Source organism: Arvicanthis niloticus, chromosome 4 (genome assembly GCF_011762505.2).
Source record: "Arvicanthis niloticus isolate mArvNil1 chromosome 4, mArvNil1.pat.X, whole genome shotgun sequence".
NCBI lineage: Eukaryota > Metazoa > Chordata > Mammalia > Rodentia > Muridae > Arvicanthis > Arvicanthis niloticus.
Window position 1 is genome coordinate 92,263,681 of NC_047661.1, and position 22,454 is coordinate 92,286,134.

The 22,454-nt window shown below is 36.4% G+C and overlaps 1 protein-coding gene across 2 annotated transcripts in view; it reads left to right on the top strand.

Annotated features, from left to right (window-relative positions):
* The window catches only part of Col11a1 (collagen type XI alpha 1 chain), a 175,536-nt gene that overhangs the window by 12,901 nt on the left and 140,181 nt on the right, over positions 1 to 22,454 (top strand). For both annotated transcript variants that reach the window (XM_076933160.1, XM_034499909.2), the window contains exons 2-4: positions 9,993 to 10,160; positions 14,740 to 14,953; positions 20,259 to 20,421. In XM_076933160.1, coding sequence (XP_076789275.1) covers positions 9,993 to 10,160; positions 14,740 to 14,953; positions 20,259 to 20,421 — 545 coding nt within the window. The remainder of the gene's footprint in view (positions 1 to 9,992; positions 10,161 to 14,739; positions 14,954 to 20,258; positions 20,422 to 22,454) is intronic.

The window sequence follows — 22,454 nt, forward strand, 5'->3', positions numbered from 1 at the left end:
TATATGTGTTTGTGTGATTGTTAGTTTCCCTGGAACAGGAATTAAAGACAATTGTGAACTGCTGCGTGGATTCTGGGAATTTTTAACTTGAAACTTGTGAAAGAGCAGCCAGTGGTCTTAACTGCTGATCCATCTCTCTAGCCCATAACTCTAATGTTTTTTTTCAAAATATGTATTATAATATACTAGTTTTTATAAGCTGCTCATTCTTGCATATACAGAGCACATCAAACAGATTAGCTGTAGGAATGGCTAGTCTTGGCAGTTGAAGTTGATATTGAAAGGTCAATCACCAGGAACCAGAGTAATAGATTATTGAGATCCTTCATATGGGTGTTGGGAACCAAATCTAGTTCTCTTCAAGAGCAGCAGGTGCTTTTAACCTCTGAGATTCTCTCTAGCTGAATCCTCCTCCTTTTTTTGAGACAGAATCTCACTTTGTAACCCAGGCTGTCTGGAATTCATTACATAATTTAGACTGGCCTCAAACTCGAGGGACTCCTTCTTTTCAGCTTCTTACGTGCTGAGATTACAGGCATGGAGAGCTGTTACAATATTAAATATGTTATGTGTAATAAAATACGTTATATTAAATATTAATGTTACATGTAAGAAAAACAATAAAAAGGCTAATATTAGTATTTTACCTTCATATTGTGCTGTGGGTGGCCAATATGCACATGAAAATGTAGGTTCTATAATCATTGCTGTATTAACTAATTAATAGCAAATAAGACAGTCGCAAAACCAAAAGAAAATAAAAACAAAAAAAGTCCCTCAGGGCATTGTATATTTTTAGAATATCAGTATATACTTTTTGTTTTGCTTAATATTTGTAATTTAAATTTAATTTTCTTCTGAGAATTTTATGTATGAATGAAATATACATTTTCGTACCTTCCTTCCTTGTCAACCCTATAACTTTTCCTGTATCTCACGATCTCCCTCAGACTCATGAACTGTTTCTCTTTAAATAATAAATATTAATATATATTTCATTAAATATATAAATACAATATTAAAGAAATATAGAAATAATTCATGCACACACACACACACACACAAACACACAGAGTCTGTTTCATGTTGGCTAAATACTTCTCATAGTGATTGATGTACTCAGAGGCACTTCATTAGAGAAAACTGATTTTTTTCTGTCCCAGCAGGTATAGTTTGAAATAGTCTTTTGTTTAGGGATAAGACTCTGTGTCCATTTCCTCTTCATGGTACTGGCATTTTGTCTGGTTTGAATGCTATGGCAGTCTCTGTGAGTTTATATATGTATTTGTCCTGCAGTGTCTGGAAGACATTGTTTTTTTTTTGAAGTCATTCATTACCTATGGCTCTAACCAGCTTTCCATCTCTTCTTCTGCATAGATACCTGTATTTTGAGGGGAGGGGTTTGATAAAGTCATTCAATTTATGATAGAATGTTCCATGTGTGTATGTGTGTGTGTGTGTGTGTGTGTGTGTATGTGAGCATGTAGAAGTAATTATTTAAAATGGCCACTGGTCAGGACAACTAACTAAGCTGCGGGGGATGGGGGGAAGGGGGAGGGAGGGGAGCTGCCCTCATGTTCCACGGCCAGAGGCCACACGCATGCCACAGCTAGAAATGGCCAGCTAGAAACACTAGCCCTGCCACCCATGAGATGCCAGTGTGGAAGATGGCTCTGCCAATCTTCTATGCTGTCTTTACAAGGCTGGACAGTGCCCGGACCATCCCAGCATTCATACGGGCCCAGTAGGAATGAGACTCTAATGCTTAGATTATCCAAAGGCTTTATATATGTGGTAATGCTCAATAACAAGATGGCCACACAATCAGAGGTGTAACCAAACCTAGATATATCAACTACCTTTGACTGCTAGAGACAGGCACATGTCCCTTCCATGTTCCCCTCTCTCTGGTTCTCTCTCCACAAGCTCCTCCTCTTCCTTCTCTTCCTCTCCTTACTCCTCCTCTTCCTCTCCTTACTCCTTTCACCTTAGCTCCTCCCAACTTGCGGGAAAAATATCCCGCTACATGTGCATGCATGTATGCAATATTTCTATATTTTTAATATAATATTTATATATTTCTTTTAAAATAAATATGAAATATTGATATTTATTTCTTTTAAAATAAATATGAAATATTGATATTTATTATTTAAAGAAAAAGCATTCATAAGCGTGAGGGAATTTTGAGAAAAACAGGAGGGGTTGGAGGCAAGAGAAAGAAGGAAGGCATGAAAATGTATAAGTATTTTATTCTTATATAAAATTCTCAGAAGAAAATTATATTTAAATTATAAAAACACAGCAAAACCAAAAGCACACACTGGTATTCTAGAAATGAGTGCTCCAGGCTTCCTGTTCTTTCTGAACATTGTTTTCTCCTACGGTTATGACATATCTAGTGTTGGGTTTTGACCACCTTAGCAAAGCTGAATATGGCTTGCATCTCATGGAGTGGTCCTTACCTCCAAAAAAAAAAAAAAGAAGTGTTTAGTTACTCCTGTAACATTTGTGCTACTATCACAGCAGTATGTTCTGCATTCAGGTTGGTGATATAAATTGTGGGGTTTGTAGTTGTGTGATATTAAACATCACCGTCCTCTGGTATATGCATGCCAAGTGCCTTCCAGCACCATGAAGACTACTCAGAAGGGGTGAAATTTCTAGTCAGGCAACAGCATAACTTCTCCATGTTCTATGACATAAGTAAGTGTTGACTTCAGCAATAAGGCCTTACCACCAGGTTATGGGGAACAACAAGTAGCCTTGACAATAGCCTGTGAAGGGGGTGTTTTACTCAGCAAAATGTAACTCATTCGTGGCACTGGAGGTTTTACTTGGTATATAGAATGTTTAGTTGGAGCTTTATTTCTGTCATTATATGGTGATTCCACTTAAATTATTTCATAATGCATTGTTAGGTTTTATTATGGGTTTTCAAATGTTCTTTAGTGTTAGTTGTTTCTCCTTTTGGTCCTTCCATTACGTTGACATCCCATCTGCTTTCCAATTATGTCCTTCTATTCTAATTCCCCCTCTTTCTCTTTGTAACATTCTATGTCCCCTTTCTTCGAAGATCTTTTCTTCTGCCCTCGTCCCTTACCAGATACCTAACATCCATGGTCATTTAACACACATATGTTAAAATTAAAAGCTAGCATTTATATGTAAAACAAAACGTGAAATATTTGTCTTTTTTAGTATGCGTTACCTCACTCAGGATGATCATTTCTAGTTTACATCTGTGCTCTGTATGCTGCAAAGAGAAGTTTCCTTGATGACCTGTGAAAGGTACTCTTTTCTGTGGGTCTGTGACCTCACCAGCAATGGCCAGTTAGTCAGGTTTAAAGTACCAGGTATGGATTCCTTCATATGGAGCAGACATTAAGTTCAATTGGTTTCCCCCAAGATAAAATAAGTGAGACTGTTACACTAATGGGAGACTTGCTGCTGGATCATTTTTATGGTCATAGGCTTTACAGCTGGGTAGGATGGCTGATTGCTTTTTAACCTTGGCAGCTTGTGTACCACCATTGACTACTATGAGAGCTAGGTCTTAAGGTCAGTTTCAGGTTCATTCCTCCATGTCCTGTGTCTAAAGTGTGTGGTGTCTTCTCTGGTAGAGTTCTACCTTCAAGTTCTAGGAGGAAACTGAGGGCATAATTTTGTTATGGCGGTTTGTTGTAAATATTTAGAAATATCACACCATTTGTTATTCTATTGTGCTGCTAAAGGACTTCCTAATGCAGTCAGTAAAAGGAGATAACAAGAGGCAGCTTGATCATGGCTTAGGAAACATGGATTGTATTTAATGGAGTTGTTAGAAGTGTTCAGAAACTTTGGACCTTTCAGCAAGTAATCATTTATAAAAGTTTTTTGGGCAGTATTTATATATTTTGGCTTTTTTCCTCTGGGATTAAGAATTTTTATCATGTTAAATTATCAAGAGTGAGGCTAAGCTGGACAAGTGGTCCATGAAGGGTTTAAGTGATTTATACAAAGTCATTTGATTGTTGTGGTCGGTAGACTTGGTGAAGAGTATGCTTGCCATTCAAGCATGAAGTGTTCAGATCCCCAGCAGACATGTGCAGTGTGGGTATGGTGGAGTATATCATTAACTCCTGCATTGGGTCAGGGTGTGCAGAGTCAGGTGGGTTCTAGGAGCTGAACTGCTAGCCAGCCTAGCTCTGAATTGATGAGCTCTGGGTTTAGTGGAATATCTTGTCTGTAAGCATAGTGAGAGTGTTAGAGAAAGTCATGCTGTGTTAGCTAACCTCTGTCACACACACACATATGTACATGCAGCCACAAACACAGGAATGCAAACTAACATACACATATGTACATGCAGCCACAAACACAGGGATGCACACTAACATACACATATGTTTGCACAAAAAGATGATAGCTTCTGACCTTGACTTAGCTTGTCACCTACAGTTAATGTCTGTAGTACAGTTAGCTGACAGACAAATTTTGTTAAGGACTCTCACTAATTGTCAGTATATTGGTAGTTAGTAAATAATAATATGTGGTCATTGTCTCTTGTAGTTCAGTATTATATGTTACACTCATTAGAATTATAGTTTTTTGAAAATTATTTTTATTTATTAGATTTTATTTACTTGGGATATGTGGGGGAATGAGGAGGGAAAAGAAAGAGAAAAGATTTAGTGGTATGCTGAGGAAAATGATAATGTAACATGTAATACAGAGTCATAATGAGATAATTATACAGATACAATAGAGTGTGTTACCTAGGGCAGCAGGAGGCAGGACAAGAGTGTCATATAACTTACATGAAGGAATGAAGATTTCCTCAAGGATTCTGTGGTGTACATTTTAATGTTTACTAGATGTTTACTAGATCTGAATTTATTGCATTTCATCACTGCTGTATGTTAGATTCCTCTGAGGAAAAAAAAGTGTGTGTGTGTGTGTGTGTGTGTGTATGTGTGTGTGTGTGTGTGTGTGTGTGTGTGTTTAAGGTCTAGAAGAAAGGGATTTTAGGTTGCCCTGGTGGTATATGCCTGTAATCCCAGGTATGCAGTAGGAAGAAGCAGGAGTGTGAATTGAATGCCATTCTGTGCGACAAAGTCGTTTCAAAGCCAGTCTACTCAAATTAGTAAGTTTTTGTCCAGAAAACAAAATGTAAAGAAGGAGTGATAGACTTCTAGGTCATTATAGGTCAGATGAAGGGGGCTTTGCACGTATGCGGCCCTAAATCCAATCTCACGCCAACCCCCCAAAACAAAACAACAAAAAGCAGAGCCAAACAAATAAACAAAACCACCAAAAACCATAGCAACAGCCTACACTTATATTCATTTTTATGATCTGTGTAGACATTGTTGACGCCTTGGAGAACTGGCTTAAGTGTGTGAAAAAGAGCCATAGGTAACCAATAAATGTATGTAACTGTTTCCCAGATTTCACAGGTGGATACTAAGTTTATGTTGCATACAGTTCTCATGTCTGAGAAAGCCTTCTACTATTTAAAAATGCAAAACTACTTTTATAGCAATAAAAAGCCAGGTAGGGAAGCAGGGCTGCTTCATTAGAACTGTGTTCCAAGACTTGTTCTCTAAGGTGTGGTAACAAATTCAGCTGGGAAAAAGGTCTTTGATGTCAAGAGTTCTATTAGTGCCATTTTGGTAGTTTTGAAATTGTGACCCAGACAAGTTGATATATTTCTCCATGTTCATACCACACAGACACTAAATGGTAGAGATGAAACTCAGATGCAGTTAGAATTTTCAACCCTGTAACACAGGCTTTCCATAGCATATGGAGAAGTTAGGGGAAAAATACCAAGAGAACACAGGAATCAAAATTCTGAGTGATTTTAGGTGATCCATTTTGAATTCTTCAGAAAGATTCAACAGAACAAAATGATCAAAAATCTAGGACCAAACTTCTGAACTGCTGTGGATATCGAAGAGGTACTTGAACACACAGAAAGACCATTAAGGCCTTCAGAAGCCTTGTTTCTTGATGAGAAAGTAGATTGCATTCAGGGAAAGTTACTTCCACACATTTTCACTTGTATTTTGCTCATTTGGACACACACACACACACACACACACACACACACACACACAAAATTGATATTTTTATTGCAGGTTTCTTTATATGCTGTATAAGCCTGTTTAACACAGGGTTGGAAATTCTGACTGCATCTGAGTTTCACCTCTACCATTTAGTGTCTGTGTGATGTGTTTGTATGTATGTATGTATGTATGTATGTATGTATGTATGTATATACATATGTGTATGTATGTGTGTATGTGTTCGTGTCTATGTGTTTCTTTACTAGTTGTGTACAATTTTATTTATGTATGTGAGTATATGAATGTGGTGTACATTTCTGTGTATACATCTATTGTCTTCTGCTTTGAAAATACAAGTCAAAGAATAGACAAATAACTTGAAATATGTGAATGGTGCAATGCGAGTATAAGCAGCACACCAGATGAAGGTTCAAGAGAGAGACAACAATTTTTAAAGATTCCATCTTGGGTATATTCTACTTCCTACTCAGAAAATGTGTTAATTATTTCAGATAGTGGGCAAAGGTATATATATATATATATATATATATATATATATATATATATATATATTATATGTGTATGTGTGTGTATGTGTGTGTATGTGTGTGTATGTGTGTGTGTATGTATCCCCCAAGTAGACACATGTGTTTGATGTATTTTTTTCAAGTCCCAACTAGTAAGTATTTCTATAGCACTGACTGTGGTAGTATTTCTGGAGGAGTGAACATGAGAATAGACATGCACTGGGGTTGGGTGGGGGTTGAGACTAGGAGGAAAATTGGGCATGAGCAAACCATCAAGATTTTCTATGCATGGAATGTGGAATGTGGATGCGATCTGGAAGTCAGTGGGGTTCGCTGAAGGAATTTAAGCAGCAGAGTTGCTTGAATCATGGAATTTAGGAAGTTCAATCAAGCCGTGGAATGTAGGATGGGGACAGTCAGGAAGGATCTTAAAGGGCTTCTGTAGTAATGGTTGAAATCCTGTGTCTTGTTCTTCTGTTTGATGAACGCATAGTACACAGTAGAAACCAAGAAAAACTACTGAAAACAATACTGTACTGAGTTAGATATGCATGAAAACGCTTCATGATGGGAATGGAAATAGAAATAAACACCAAAGCATACCAGACTAGCTTTGAAATTTAGAAATTTTATTTTTTCAGATTTTCTGTAACCAGGCACATTAAACCATTGCTTTTTAAGTTTTAAACAATTGGACCTACAAAAGCCAGAAATTTTTTTTTTTTGCACATACTTGTATATATATGTGGAAAGAAACAGAAAATGTATTATGAGAGTTTAATAAATGCTGTGGCTATGGGGACGATAGGATGAAGCAACATGCAGAATTTCAAAATGAATTTATAAGTTCTGTAGAAAGAAAGACGAGAAAATAGAATTTGTTGGCTGAATTTTACAATTTTTTTATAAGATGACCTTCCTTTTTAAAAAATTAATTTAAATTGAAACTTAAAACAACAGCAACCCACCAACAGCTGTGAATTAGGGATTGAGTGGTAGTATCACACACTGTCCCTTCAAAGAAATTTGTCAGACTTCAAGGGTAGAGCCTCTACACTGAATCCCTCAAAGGGAGGATGCTCTTATCACATTCATTTCAAATTGGAAGGAGATAGCTGTTTTGTTCTTGTAGCTGTCTTATGTTAGAAGTCACTGCTATGAAAGGGAAGCTCTGCTCCATCCTGGGCATTGGTGATGGATGCTAAGCTTTGAACACAACCTGTGCTTTATCTTTTTATCTATGAATTATAGTCTCTGAGGCCCTGTTTATGTCTACTCTGGGGTCTTGTTCAGCTTACAGCAAGAAAATAAAATAAAATAAGTAGATAATATGTTTTGGTTTTCAGTCACATTCTTCCTCTGTGTAATTTATATCCTGAAATGTGAATTGAACTTAATTTAAAATAAATATCAGCATCAGGAATCAATTAACTGGCTTAAGATAATTTCAGACTATTTTCAATACGTTTTAAGTTTCCTTTTGTGGTTTTCATCTGTGGGTTATTACAGCAACAGTGGGGGCGCAAAAAACAGGCTCAGTATTTACACAGACCCTAAAAGTACCCTTAACTTATTCTTTGATGCTCAGTTCTTTCCTCTGCATAGCAGACAAAGAACATGTTATTTTGGAAGGTTTGTGCCTTAAAGTACTGAGCCTGGTGACAGGCCACATATTAGAATCTTTGCATATGGCTGTTAGTGTATTATTTTTTTAGTTTTATGGAATGAGAAAGTAAGATAGCAAGAACTGTATAGAAATAGTCTTTTGAAGCAGGATTAGTGAAAACCAAGTTTTCAAATTTACAGATTTTGAAACAAATATTCAAAGACTGAACTTTGATCTATAATCCCTTCACCCTTTCTGATTTCCACAATCATTATTTTCAACAATTACAAGCACTATATGTTATATTGAATAGTATACGGATTTTCATTTATTAACTACATTCCATAGGTGCACAAAAGTTTGTTGTTAGAGGAAATGTATTTGTTATTAGGAAATTATATAAAAGGCATGGTCAGTAAAACTCTACCTATATATATCTGCAGATGTAGAATTCAGTTTTCCTTGAGTTAATAAACTAAGGAATGAATCATGTGCATATTTCCCACAATTCTCATTCAGTTACTCATTGATAAATTCTGTGAGAATTGGAGTATCATTATAAGTAAATATTTATTGAAATTATAATTCTCAAGGAGCCAGAAGCTGGTGGGTCTCTTTTTGAGAAATGATATTATGATGCTGGCTTCTTGTTTCTAGAATCAATCCCAATTTCCTTCGCACCAAGTCCTTGCATAAATAATATACTATGAAGTGCACTATGGTGGCAGTTCCTGTTAACCCACCATATTAGAGATAATTTTCAGTCATAAATGAACGAAACAGCAGTTTTGTAGACACGTGAAAGTAGACATGACTTTTTACTTAGTTACCAAAACATTTTAGCACTGACCCGGTTAGAATCTAAGCATTTTAAGGACTATATATCTCAGGCATGATGAATAACATTGGCCAGGAAATAGGCTAATTGGAACATTTATTTTGACGACAGAAAGAAGTCAATTTATCATAAGTATATTGACATGCTGGGCTCTAACCTTCATTTGTAATAAGTGCTACTCCACCTTGGTTCATGTATTGACTCAGAGACATGAATGCGTTGTCTTGGACCAGAAATTTTTTTTAAAGTCCAAAGCAATCATATATGTCTTTGTCTTTGTGGTTTGTTCCATGTAATGAACCTTCAAAATGTTTGTTTGCAGTCATTGTATTTGGTAACCCACAATAGAAGTAGTTAGATGATTTCACAGATTGGAACTTCACTACTTTTAATGACTGAATAAAATTCTTATCATATATATCACATGCTCTTCATTCATTTAATTCTTACTTTGTTTCAGAATTTTGCTACAATGAATAATGCCAGAGTGGGCACACTTTGAATTCTTTGGATATGTAGCTTTTGGAATTTTGTAGTTATATGCTACTTTGTTATTTTGAGAAAACTCGTGATGTTACTTAAAATTCTTAGAATAAGGAACTTCATAATATGACAGATTTAAAATGCACATTATGGAATATTTATTACTGATAGATTCAGGATGAGAAGAATGTTGCCTGTAATAGTGTATTCACCAATGACTAAACTAGCTACAATGGATATAGTTCAAACTTGTAGTCATAGAATTGTCTCTGGTTAAACTAAACAGGTCACAAAATTGGAGAAAGAGACTGGTAGGGATGAAGGCGGCTTGATAGGAATAGGGGATAAAAGAAGTATGAGGAAATGTTAATCAGAATGCATTGCTTAATACAATATATAGAATTGTCAAGAAAATTTAATAATTAAAATACTGAAACTAAAAAAAAGTTAAACTGTCAATTATTTTAATTTTTTTGCTTGTTTTTCAGCTGCTCCAGTTGATATACTAAAAGCATTAGATTTTCACAATTCTCCAGTGGGAATATCTAAAACAACAGGATTTTGCACAAGCAGAAAGAATTCTAAAGATCCAGATATTGCTTATAGAGTTAGAGAGGAAGCACAAATCAGTGCCCCAACAAAGCAGCTATTTCCAGGTAAGTTCATATTCTCTTTGCCCCTGTTGCTATTGATGCTGTGGTTAATACAACTTCTATTCTTTATTTGCTTAATACTGTTTCCACTGTGCTATATAATATCAAGTTACAGTATGAGATATAATTTTTCATATAACAAAACCCAAAGAAATTGAAATCACCAATGATTTGATGAAAATATCTAACTGCCAGTCTGATTTAATCTGATAACAGTAATATGCTTGTTTTTAGAAATTAAACAATTCATCATGTATTCAATAGAATAAATAGAATAAATAAATAGAATAAATAAATAAATAAATAAATAGAATAAATAGAATGCAGTATTTTATGACTATTCCATATTCATGGTGTGGGGATTGAAGGAAACTGTTACAATTAATGATTGATAATTTAACAGTCATGTAGATTAAGACAAACAGTGCACGCTGTCCTACCATTACTAGAACTACTTACTTTCAAAGATACATGTTTTATTGGTAAAAGTCTGTTTTGAATTTTTTACACATTATTCTTATATAAAATTGAATACAGTGTGGTAATTTGCATATAAATGGCCTCTATAAATATCTGAATGGTTGTTTCCCAATTAATGAAGGTGTGTTTAGGAAGGCTTGGGAAGTATGGCCTTGTTGGAGCAGGTGTGGCCTTGCTAGAAGACGTGTGTTACTGGGAGTAGACTTTAAAGTTTAAAAGCCCACACCAGCCCTAGTTTCCCTCTCTCTCCTTCCAAGTTATGGATCAGATGTGAGCTTTTAACTACTGTTCCAGTGTCCTGTCTATCTGACACTATCTGACACTATGCTAATTTCCAGAATGTTCACGGGCTAACTGAAACTGTAAGCAACTAATTACTTTTCATTGTAAGTTCCCTTGCTCATGGTGTCTCTTCTCAGTAGTAAAATAATAACTGAAACGTACAGCTAGTCATATCTCACACATACTCAGAATTCTTGTATTAGAGATTTTTTAAGACTTTGCCTGGAAAATTTTCATGTGATCTTGATGAATTTCTGGGAGTTTTTTTTTTTTTCCTATGAGAGACAATTTGCTCCAATGATATAAAATCTTTTGAAATAATAATAATATACAAAAAGATCATTGAGGGCAGAAATGAAAATTCCTGATATCACATTGACTAAGCAGGTAGCCCATCACACATGCATGGGCTTGATATATGCCAGTTATTTAGCCTTTCTTTAACTTGTGCTTTTGTTCCTATTTAACAGAGAGGTAAACTGAGCTTCATAGATGTTATTTAGCATAACCAATTATGTTTAATTATGGTGATGCAAAGTGGTGCAATATCAATATTTCATATATGATCAGACTTCATTTTTATATTTTATAATCGTCCCCAAAAGTTAACATTTCAGTGTTCCATATTGTCTGTTCTTTCACTATCTGAAGAGCTCACTTCTGACTCTATGCTTCAGTTTTTAAAAGTCAGAAAATATGATAAAGGAATTCAATATAAAAAGGAAAATATTATATTCATAAGATATTACCTCCTTACCTTCTTCCTTCTTTTCCCTCTCTCTCTCTCTCTCTCTCTCTCTCTCTCTCTTCTTTCTTTGCCTTCTTTGTTTTATTTATTTAATCTTTCTTTCTTTCTCTCTACTTCTTTCTCTTCCTCACTCTGTCTGTGTGTCCCTAGCAACACCCCCTTCCTTCTTTCTTGTTATGCAGGTCTCCCTCTGTAGTTTAGGCTAGTTCTCAAACTAATGACCTTTCTGTCAGAGCCACCTGATAAAACCACCGCACCCTGTTCTGAAGTATTTTCAAAACATGTTTAACTTGGGATTCATTAAAATTTCTGTTGTATTTTCTGATTTGCATTAATTTTTGCTGAAGAAAAGCAATCTATCAACACAAAACATTATAATGCATATTTTTTGTACTGAAAAGTTAATGGTTGAAAGTCTTTAACATATTAAGTCCATGCCATACTTTGAAATTTAATTTAAAAAAACTTAAATAATAGTAAAGTTACTTTTACTTATCATTTACATGTATAGCTTCTATATCTAATCAGAAAAAAATTGCATAGAAAATAAAACAAATATGTGAATATTTTAGAAATAGTAAATAAGATATAGTTTATAGTATTTTATAATTGGCTCATTATCTCAAGGTCATAATAGTTAATTTAATTAATTTGTTGTTTGATATTTTCTTCATAGAGAATTAGTATAATGTATGCTTGTGGAATGTTCTTCCACTCCAGTTAACAGAATTTATCTGTGTGAATGTTTTTACTCCAGTTAGCATTATTGTACTCTGCCAATGGTTCTTGCAATGATATTTCAGATAAGAGACTCCTATGATAAGGGTTTTATTTCAGATAAAAAAATCTTATGCTAGGTAATTCACAGAAATTTCTTCTTGGAGAAAACTTTCTGCAGCTATTGTATACATGGTAATTTAAAATAGCAATAATATATCACTATAAATATCAAATTAGTGAGCATTATTTAAAAAGTGGTGCGTTGAACACAGCCAGAGGATCAGATACTTCAACAGGCATCATGATAACAGCCATCATTATCAGGAAGAAAGACTAGTATAGTGTTGCAGAATTGTGTGTGTGTATGTGTATTTGTGTATCTCTGTGTGTGCCTCCTTCCCTCCCTCCCTTCCTCCCTCCCTCCCTCCCTCCCTCCCTCCCTCCCTCCCTCCCTCCCCCTCTGTTTGTGAGACAGAGGACAATTTGTAAGTGTTGGTTCTCTTTTTTCACCATCTGAGCCCTTGGTATTGAACTCTGACTATCATGGTTGGCAGTAAGTCTCTAACCTATTGTGTCATCCCAGCTGCCCTAGACCTCAAGTTAACTGAGAGACTGTATTAGTTCTCACTCACCTAGTTTGTGCATATATGTGCAGGGTAAACAAACAAGCAAGCAAACAACAACAACAACAACAACAACAAAAACACAGCCATACTGCCTGTCAGTGTTCCTTTTTGAATAAATTTAAAGGCTTCCCACCCAGGAAACGTCTTCCTTTCACTATTATTCTCAGCAGATTCAGAGTTCCCTTTTGAATGATGTTCACTGAGCCAGCTGCAGTCATTCCAATGTATTTTAAAAAGGTTTTTGCCATAGTAAATAGTGCTTTAATGAACTTTAAATGTAGTATCTTCACAAAGAAGCATCTTCTCATAATTAACAGCAATGGAACTGCCTATCTGTGTCATCTTTGGAATTTGTACCTGTGATAGTCATATTTATAATGCCTTTTTAAAAATCACTTTACATTACAACTTGTAATTGAATTAAGAATGAATGGATTAAATATGAAAGCTCTTGATATTGGCCCCAATATAATCTATAATAAAGGCATCTTCTTTTTGTGAACAGACCATATTTTAACTGAAGTAATAAAATTCTCCTACATGATATCATAGTATATGTATAAATATATACATATATATATAATATCTTATATAATTAGTGGTTATATATCATATATATTGCTACTTTAAAAAGTAAGATCTATAACTTAGTATATAATGTTTCCATAGTAATTTAGCAAATGCTTAGTAAGCACACATGTAGAGCAGGTGATGCTCTAGGTACTTGAGATAACATCATAGAAAGAGAAAACAAACATGACAGTATGCATTCATACCTAATAACTCTGATTTTTCAGTGGCATGCTTTTTAATAATGAAACTGAATTATGTGATCAAAATCTTCTAAGTATTTAGAGGGATGTTAAAAATAATGATTTTTGTATTACCTTATTATAGTGCCTTTTCACAATGAACATGTACAGGAACAGTGTAGACCATGTTGTGAAATGCAACACTGATATCAATAGGTTGGTTAAATAAGATGGTTTCAGGGGCTTGAGAGATTCCTCTGCAGTTAGGACTTGCAGGACTGACTGCTCCTGCAAGGGAATGGAGTTTAGCTCCCAATGCCCATGTCAGGTGGGCCATAATGCAAGAATCTATAGTTCCAGATAATGTGACTGCACTGGCCTCCACAGACACCTGCTGTCATGGCTCCACACACATACACACACACAGCTACACATATTTTAAAGAATGAAATAACACCTTCAGGTTGACTCAGTGGTTAAGAGTTCACACTGTTCTTAAGGACTCAAACTCTGTACCTGGCATCTTCATTGGGCAATTCACAGCCACCTGTAATTCCATCTTCAGGGTTATCTGACACCTCTACCCTCCTTAGGTACCTGCACTCACATACCCCACATTTCCTGTCTGCTCATGTACACATAATTAAAAAATAAAATACATCTAAAATGAGAATTGAAACAAGTTTTAAAAAGTGCTCTGTGGTATTGAAAATTGTACTGCTATCGTGATAGTCTTTTCTGACTGTGGGCTCAGTTTCTCAAAATCATTTCGCTTTAAATAAACAGCTTTCAGGGTTAACTTGGATTAACATAAGAGCAATCTTGATAGTCATATGGCTCCCTCTATAATCACACTACTCATTTAACTGTTTTCCACTTGAATTTAGTTATCAGGGCCCCATAGATGGTTCAGATAAAGTGATATAGGAACAGTTTGGAAATCTGTAATTTTTAACTCATTTTTGTCTTTTCAGGAGGAATTTTTCCACAAGATTTTTCAATACTATTTACAATAAAACCCAAAAAAGGAACTCAAGCTTTCCTCTTGTCTCTCTATAATGAGCATGGCATTCAGCAACTTGGCGTTGAGGTTGGGAGATCACCCGTTTTCCTATTTGAAGACCACACTGGGAAACCCACTCCGGAAAACTATCCTCTCTTCTCAACAGTTAACATCGCTGATGGCAAGTAAGTCACACAGTGACCAAATATGGAAACCATGCTGAAAATGATTTCTATTACTCATTCGACAGTCTTTGTGAAGCATCTTTTCTAGTGGCTATGGACGGAAAACACCAAAAGAAAACACCCCAACACCCCCAACGTTGATGTAGTCTACGTCACAGTCTGGGAAATTAAGTGGGGAAAATTGTAAGAAACGAACAAACCTGTATGAATGAGACAGAAAAGCAGGACAGTAACGAGAAGAGGAAACTAATTGGTGGTGAATTTTAAAAAAAATGAGAAGAGAGAAGTCCATTTTCAGAACAGAATTCGAGGTCAAGTCTTCTCATGGTCCAGTGGGTTAAAGGCGCTTGAGCCATGCATGTCCATCTGGGTTCAATCCCTTGGGCCGACATGGTGGAAGGAGAGAACCAACTCCCACATGTTGTTTCCTTACCTCACCATGCACCCAAAATGTGTGTTTTCCTCAATCAATAGATGAATAAGTGTTTCAAAAATTGAAAATCAGCCAACTAAACAACAACACTGAATTAGCATGGGGGTGGGGGGATGGAAGGCACATTGTGCTGAGACTTGCATGCATACTGCTTTAGCTAGAAAGGAAGCAAAGGCAATGATCCTGATCCAGACATTGTGAAAAGCAAGGCTGGAGCAGAGCATGAGGAGGGTACAAACTGTCAGGGGGCCCAGAGGCAGATCACATTGTAGTGTTTAGAACAACTTGGGGTTCAATTCTGGGTGAGGTGTGACCTCATTTAACCATTCTAAGCAAATAAATGGCCTGATAGGAAATACATATTTTATTTTTATTTATGTGTAGCTGTGTGTGCCTGGTTTTCTGTATGTATACCAGTAGAGTATATATGGAAGTCATAAGAGGGCACTGGGGACCTTGAAATTAGAATAATGAGCTTCTCATTGAGGGTTCTAGAACTTGTGTTTTTTGCAAGAGCAGCAAGTTTTCTTAATCACTGACTCATTTCTCCAGCCCGTGGACTTAAGTATTTGTGACAGTAGTACTAATATTGTGTATTATAAGAGAGCTATACATTTGGCATATGCTGTGTACTGCTTTAAGCACTTAATACACTGCTAACTCGTGTAAATAAGCTTATAGATTATTGGAGCTGAAGCACGAGAAGTTCAAATGACTTGAAAGTGACAGAGGTGGCATTTGAAATGAAGCTCCTACTGTGCTCTTCTCACTCCTGGAGATTCTGAACCATAGTTCATGTTGTAATCATTTCCTTTTACTTAGAGACTCATTAACTCCAAGCAAATATGTGTAATATTAGATGATGTTTTAATATTGAATGTAGAACTCTAAAGTCAGCCTTACTAGATATATGGCATCTGGTTATAGGGGTTGAAGGCAGTATAGATATAAAAATAAACATTCATTTTGTCTTTGGTAGGATGACAAAACTCTCAGTGTGTCAGTCTTAGGGAAAACTAAGCTTCTCCAGAAAGTTGTGTTAGGATCCTAGGAACATAAGTAGCTCAAACAAACAAATATAAAATGTAGTTCTCATTTTTTCTTAACTTTCAGGAAGGTGTATGTGTTGCTATTTTTTAAGAACTTCATGCATAGGTACTGAAGTACTATATTTACATCATTTCTGCCCACCTCCTCACTCCTCCAACCCCTTCTGCATCAATGGAAGAACTGCACTGTGTGGTGTGGTATTTCAGAGTGTAAGTGTCTTATGAAGAGATTTCTAGGAGAAAAGTAAAGGAACAAGTGCCTGTTTGAGTGAGAATGTGAAGAGAAGAGTCTTCCTAGAGAGTGTGTTTGCAGGAAGAAAGGATGTGATCAGCTACAGGGTGTCACAAAGCAAAACTTCCAGGAGTTGGGGTGCGAGAGCACCAGAAGGTTTCTAGGAGACAGAGTAGAGATTAGCCGCTCTGAGGGTAGTTGCTAGGTTTTGATCTTACTTATATTTTACTTATTCATGTGGTGTGTGTGTCTGCGTGTGTCTCTCTCTCTGTGTGTGTGTGTGTGTGTGGTGTGTGCAGAGAGAGAGAGAGAGAGAGAGAGAGAGAGAGAGAGAGAGAGAGAGAGAGAGAGAGAGAGAAATATGGGGGACAGAAATGACGGACCTTTGTGCATGTTGATGTGAGTGGGATGGTGCATGTGTGAGTATGCACTTGAAGGCATGTGCATGTGGAGGTCATAAGATAACTAGGACAAACTTGGGTATTGGTCCTCAGTAGCCATCTGCTTTATTGATTGATTGATCGATCGATTGATTGATTGACTGATTGATTTATGAATGACATTCCAAACATTGTTCCCCTCTCCTGGTCGCCTCTCACAAAGTCTCTTTCCTCTCACACTTTCCCTTCAGTGACCCCCCTGAGTATCTGCCCACTCTGGCCCAAGATTAGGCATATCCTCTCCCACTGAGGCTCTACATGGCAGCTCTGTTGCAGAACAGGTTCCACAGTAAGGTTATAGCTTTAGAGGAGAGCCTCTTTTCCAGTTATTGGCACATCCACATGGAGACTGAGCTGTATGTCTGCTACGTATGTGCTGACCCTCACATCCAACCCTCAAATGCTCTTTGATTGGTGGCTCAATCTCTGAGAGCTTTCAGGGGTAAAGGTTAGTTGACTCTGTTGGTCTTCCTGTGGGATTCTTATCCTTTTCAGGGCTTTTAATCCTCCCCCCAACTCTTCCATAAGGATCCCTGATCTCTGTTCAATGTTTGGCTGTGGGTATCTGCATCTGTTTCAGATGGCTACTGAGTAGAACCTCTCCCAGGATAGTTATGTTAGACTCCTGACTGTAAGCATAACAGAGTATCATTAATAGTGTCAGGGATTGGTTCTTGCCCATGTGATGGGTCTCAAATCCGGCTATCTTATTAGTTAGCCATCCCCTCAATCTCTGCTCCATCTTTGTCCCTGCATTTCTTGTAGTCAGGACGAATTCTGGGTTAAAAGTTTTGTGGTTGGGCTGTTGCCCTTATGCCCTTATCCCTTCACTGGAGGTCCTGCCTGGCTACAAGGGATGACCTCTTCAGGATCCATATCCCTGCTGTTAGGCATCTCAGCTAAGGTCACCTGCATTGATTCCTGGATGTCTCATACCAGGTTTCTGGCATTTCCTAGAGACTCCCCCCAATGCCCAAGAGTTGCAGATTTGCATTTTTTTCTCCTGGCTCTCTGGACCCCTCTCCTATCTTTCTCCACACCTGATCTTGGCCTTGCCTTGTTACACTCCACCTCCCTTCTCCTACCCAGGTCCTTCTTTCCCTCTCCCATGACTACTTTGTTTCCCCTTCTAAGTGAGATTCAAGCATTCCTGCTTGGGCATTTCTTCTTGTTTAACTTTTATGGGCTTGTGGGGGTGTATCTTGGGTATTCTGTACTTTATGGCTACTATCCACTTATCAGTGAGTAAATGCCATGTGTGTCCTTTTGGGTCACTCTGGATGATATTTTCTAGTTCCAGCCATTTGTCTGCATTTTTTTTTTTGAGTCAGGGTCTCAGAGTGGTATAGAGTTTTATCTTGAAGATTAGGCTAGACTGGCTAGCCATAAAATACCAGACAGACACCTTTCTCTGCCATCTTAACACTGGAATTATAGGTGCATGCTTCCATGTCCACTTGTTTACAAGTAGCTAGCAACTGGAGTCGAATCTTGATTGTGTAGCAGACATCTTATTGACTAGGCTATCGTCCCAACCCCTTCATTCATGTTTTGATGGTTGCTATGGTCACAAATGCACAGAAGTACAGACCAACTAGTAGTATAGCTAGAGAGATGATGGCTTCTCCTAAACCAAGAATCACCAACTTTTGTTTCACCATAAAATTTTGTGATGTTTTATTGATGGTAAAATTCCATGAGAGAAAAGGAGCAAGTAAGCATGCAAAACTTGCTTAATCTAGTGTTATTTAAACTATTATTATTTTGCATGCTTTACCTAATTGTATGATTTTTGTCATCTTATTATTAGGACAATTGAAAATAATTAAAACCAATCAAGTTTAGTGTTCAGATGAGATTTTTATCAATTAAAATTATTTTTATATCCTGCTAATGAGAAGCACATCCCTCAAGACAAGGAATGGTTTAAGTTAGCACACAGCCTTCTTGGCATAAAATATGTGTAAATTTTATTCCCAGTGTATGATGTTGCTCCAAGGCTCCTTATATAAGTCTTTGCTCAATTCAAGCTTTTGCTAGTTGAATGTGCTAGTGGAAATACCAAAGATAAAGTATGTATGGAAATGTACTTGGTTGTCACCACTAGCCATGCCAAATATCATGAAACAGACATTTGGGAATGCTCAGGCAAGTTTCTTGGTATTTTATTTTATGGATCTACTCTTAGACACTTCTGGAATATTAATCTAGCACTTTGATTTGGAAGAAAATATAAACCACAGTTGCTTAAAAAATCCAAGTGAATTTCACTTAGTGGTTTCTGTTAGCACCAGACATTGTTAATAAAACCCTTTGTAGGATTCAGGGAGAGTATGCATGCTTCCAAGGGCTGGCCACGTTCCTCTTTCTAAGCCTGTCATCACCACCCTGAATTAGCTGGGGCAGTAGCTGCAGAGTGAACTGAGCCTCCCACTCCACACATGCACTGACTCTGCTTTCTCTCAGTGTTTCCTCCTCTTGCCAGCCTTGGAAAAGAAGGAAAGATATTATGTCTCAGTTTTGGATCCTGCCCATGGTGGTGATCTATAACTGTCTTGAAATTAAAGTGGAAAAAGAACATGAAAACACTTGAAATAAATGGAGCTCAGGACAGAGTAGCACATTGTGTTTTACAATTAGAACATTCAGCTGCTCCAGATGGAGCAGCCATTCAGGAGACAGACCCTTTTATATCCACTCTCAGGGGATCACCGGAGCAGAAGTTTTTCTCGTGGAATTCCACTTTGGAAGACAGCGTTTACTCACAGAGAAACTATTGCTTACCCATATCCATCGCAATCTCTGTCAAATGTGCTCATCAGAAAACAGTGAGATTAATCTTTTGTTTCTGCGGCACAAAGTGAAGCAGAGGATGGGCCATGCTCATCAGCACAGGTGCCTAATCCTTCCTCTCATCTTAGGAAACTGTGTCCTTTTGAGTATCTGATGCTGTCCTGGGTAAACAGTAAATTGTCACTAGCTAAACTACTGAGGCACAAGCGTGTCTCTGTTTTTGTACCGTTTCAGCTCACCGTTGACATTTAAGGCTCATGTTCTAATAGGTCTGTCGATTTGGCAGCCAGAGCCTTTGAAGCTTACAAAAGAATTGCTCCGTTTTTTTTTTTTTTTTTTTTTTTTTTTTTTTTTACAGGTGGCACCGGGTTGCAATCAGCGTGGAGAAGAAAACTGTGACAATGATTGTTGATTGTAAGAAGAAAATCACAAAACCCCTCGATAGAAGTGAGAGGTCGATAGTCGATACCAATGGAATCGTGGTATTTGGAACAAGAATTTTAGAAACAGATGTTTTCCAGGTAAAAATAAACCAAGTTTATTTAAGCAGACTGTTGTTAGATCAACTGGGTTAAGAATTCTAGCAATCGCTATGTTGTAAAACAAAGTTCAAACTCTAAAGGGTGACCTACTTTCTTCCTCTGTGAATGGAGTGGCAATGTTTTCTATTGTTGGGTCAAAGGATGATTAGACAATAGTGACTGCAGGGAATGGGAAGCTTTATTTGAGCAGAAACATCCAATTCTCCTGGCAAGGACAATCCATTTCAGTCCTAAACTTTATGGTTAGTACTTTAGCTTAGAGAAAAAAACCCTTGACTTCCTGTTCAAGAAAATTAATTCAGAGAAATATCCCAGTCATATACTCTGCCTGACTGACTTTTTTTGTTAGAGTGTTTTCTAATAGAGATTATGTTGTGTTATGTATCTAATAGATGAACTTTAGGGTTTTTAATTGGATATTTTATTTATTTACATTTCAAATGTTATAACTTTTCCCGGTTTCCCCTCTAGAAACCCCCTATCACATCTGGAACTTCGAGTTTTAAAAGTGAAAGTCATTGTAGAAGCTTTTCCAATTGTATTTTGCTAATTATCACTCTGATTCTTGATCTGTCAGTCATCGTATTTGGTAACTTATATTTTGTTTCTCTGTCTTTGTATAGTATAAACAGAACTGATTTCTGACTATTAAGGGATGTACAGAACTGTTATTGACACAAATTCTAACTTAATTTTTGGGATATAACAGCATAGAGTTATACAATGTGATTTTATGTATTTTGTTTATGTGTGATACCCATGCCCATGTGTTAATGAGCACATATGTCTACAAATACAGATATTTTATACAGATATATTTAAAGATGCTGGACTGCTGCACATGTGTTTATTCGAATCATCTGTGACACAGTACTAAATACAATGCAATCTCATGATATTTCCAGGTTTTATATTTGGGATAAATACTCATTTGTGACTTTTTCAATTACTGTAGTCTTAACCCTTTGGCTATATAAATATTTTAATTTGTGTTATTATGATTTGTTATTTGAAGAGTGAATTGTGAGACTACATAATGACAATACAGTTTTTGTACATTGCCATGTATTAATTAACTATGCAAAGATAAATATTTACTTATTGGATGTATGGATGTCATAGAAAAGTTTCATTAACTTCTATTTTTTGCAGAATCTTGCTTCGTAAGTTCATGAACAGTTTTCTAAGCTAATTTACTTTTGTAACCCAAATTTGATTTTCTAGTTTTGTGAAGGGTGTCATATAAGAACATCAATAGAATTCTCCCATCCTTCTCTTCTGCCCTTCCTGTTTCTACTCCCTGCTTCCAATGACTGATTTTACAACATAACACTTCAAGTCTGAAATAACCACAACTGTTAATCTGAAGAATCTATTAAATATTAAGAACAATAGTGTAGAAGAGATTCTTCTGTGAAATTCTAGCTAATATGACAACGAGCTGTGAGAAATTACTCCTCAAATCTCTTTTGTATTTTGAGCATATCATGGTGCCACATGAAACTTTAAATAGGTCCCTTATTTACTGTTAGCTTTTAAGATGTAAATGAACTTAAAGCTTTTGCATTGTACACTTGTGTTGTACCATTTTTAAAAAGTCCATTCAGAAAGAAAAGGCTGTTATTTTTACTTAGTAAAGTTGTTGAGCAACTTGGGGAGAAAAAAGTGAATTGAATTAAATTTCATATTTATCTAACCCAAATATCCACAGCTATCATCTGTGAGACTCATATTTTCTTTTCTTGCCAAATATTGTTGTAGTCTGACTATATAAAACTTCAAACTGGACTCTTCTTGAGTGAAAATAAGTCATGAAGAAAATAAATGAGTCAAATAAATACACTTCTTCAACACCATGTACTTAGTCTACCATATCTAAATATGTGGACATTGATGTAATTTTTTTTCTAAAAGTTTATTCAAAATTCTTTTGCTTTCATTTTTGCTTATACTTTGGTACTTATGTAGAATTTCTAGACCTTTGGATTTTTTTGTGAACCATATATAGTAGA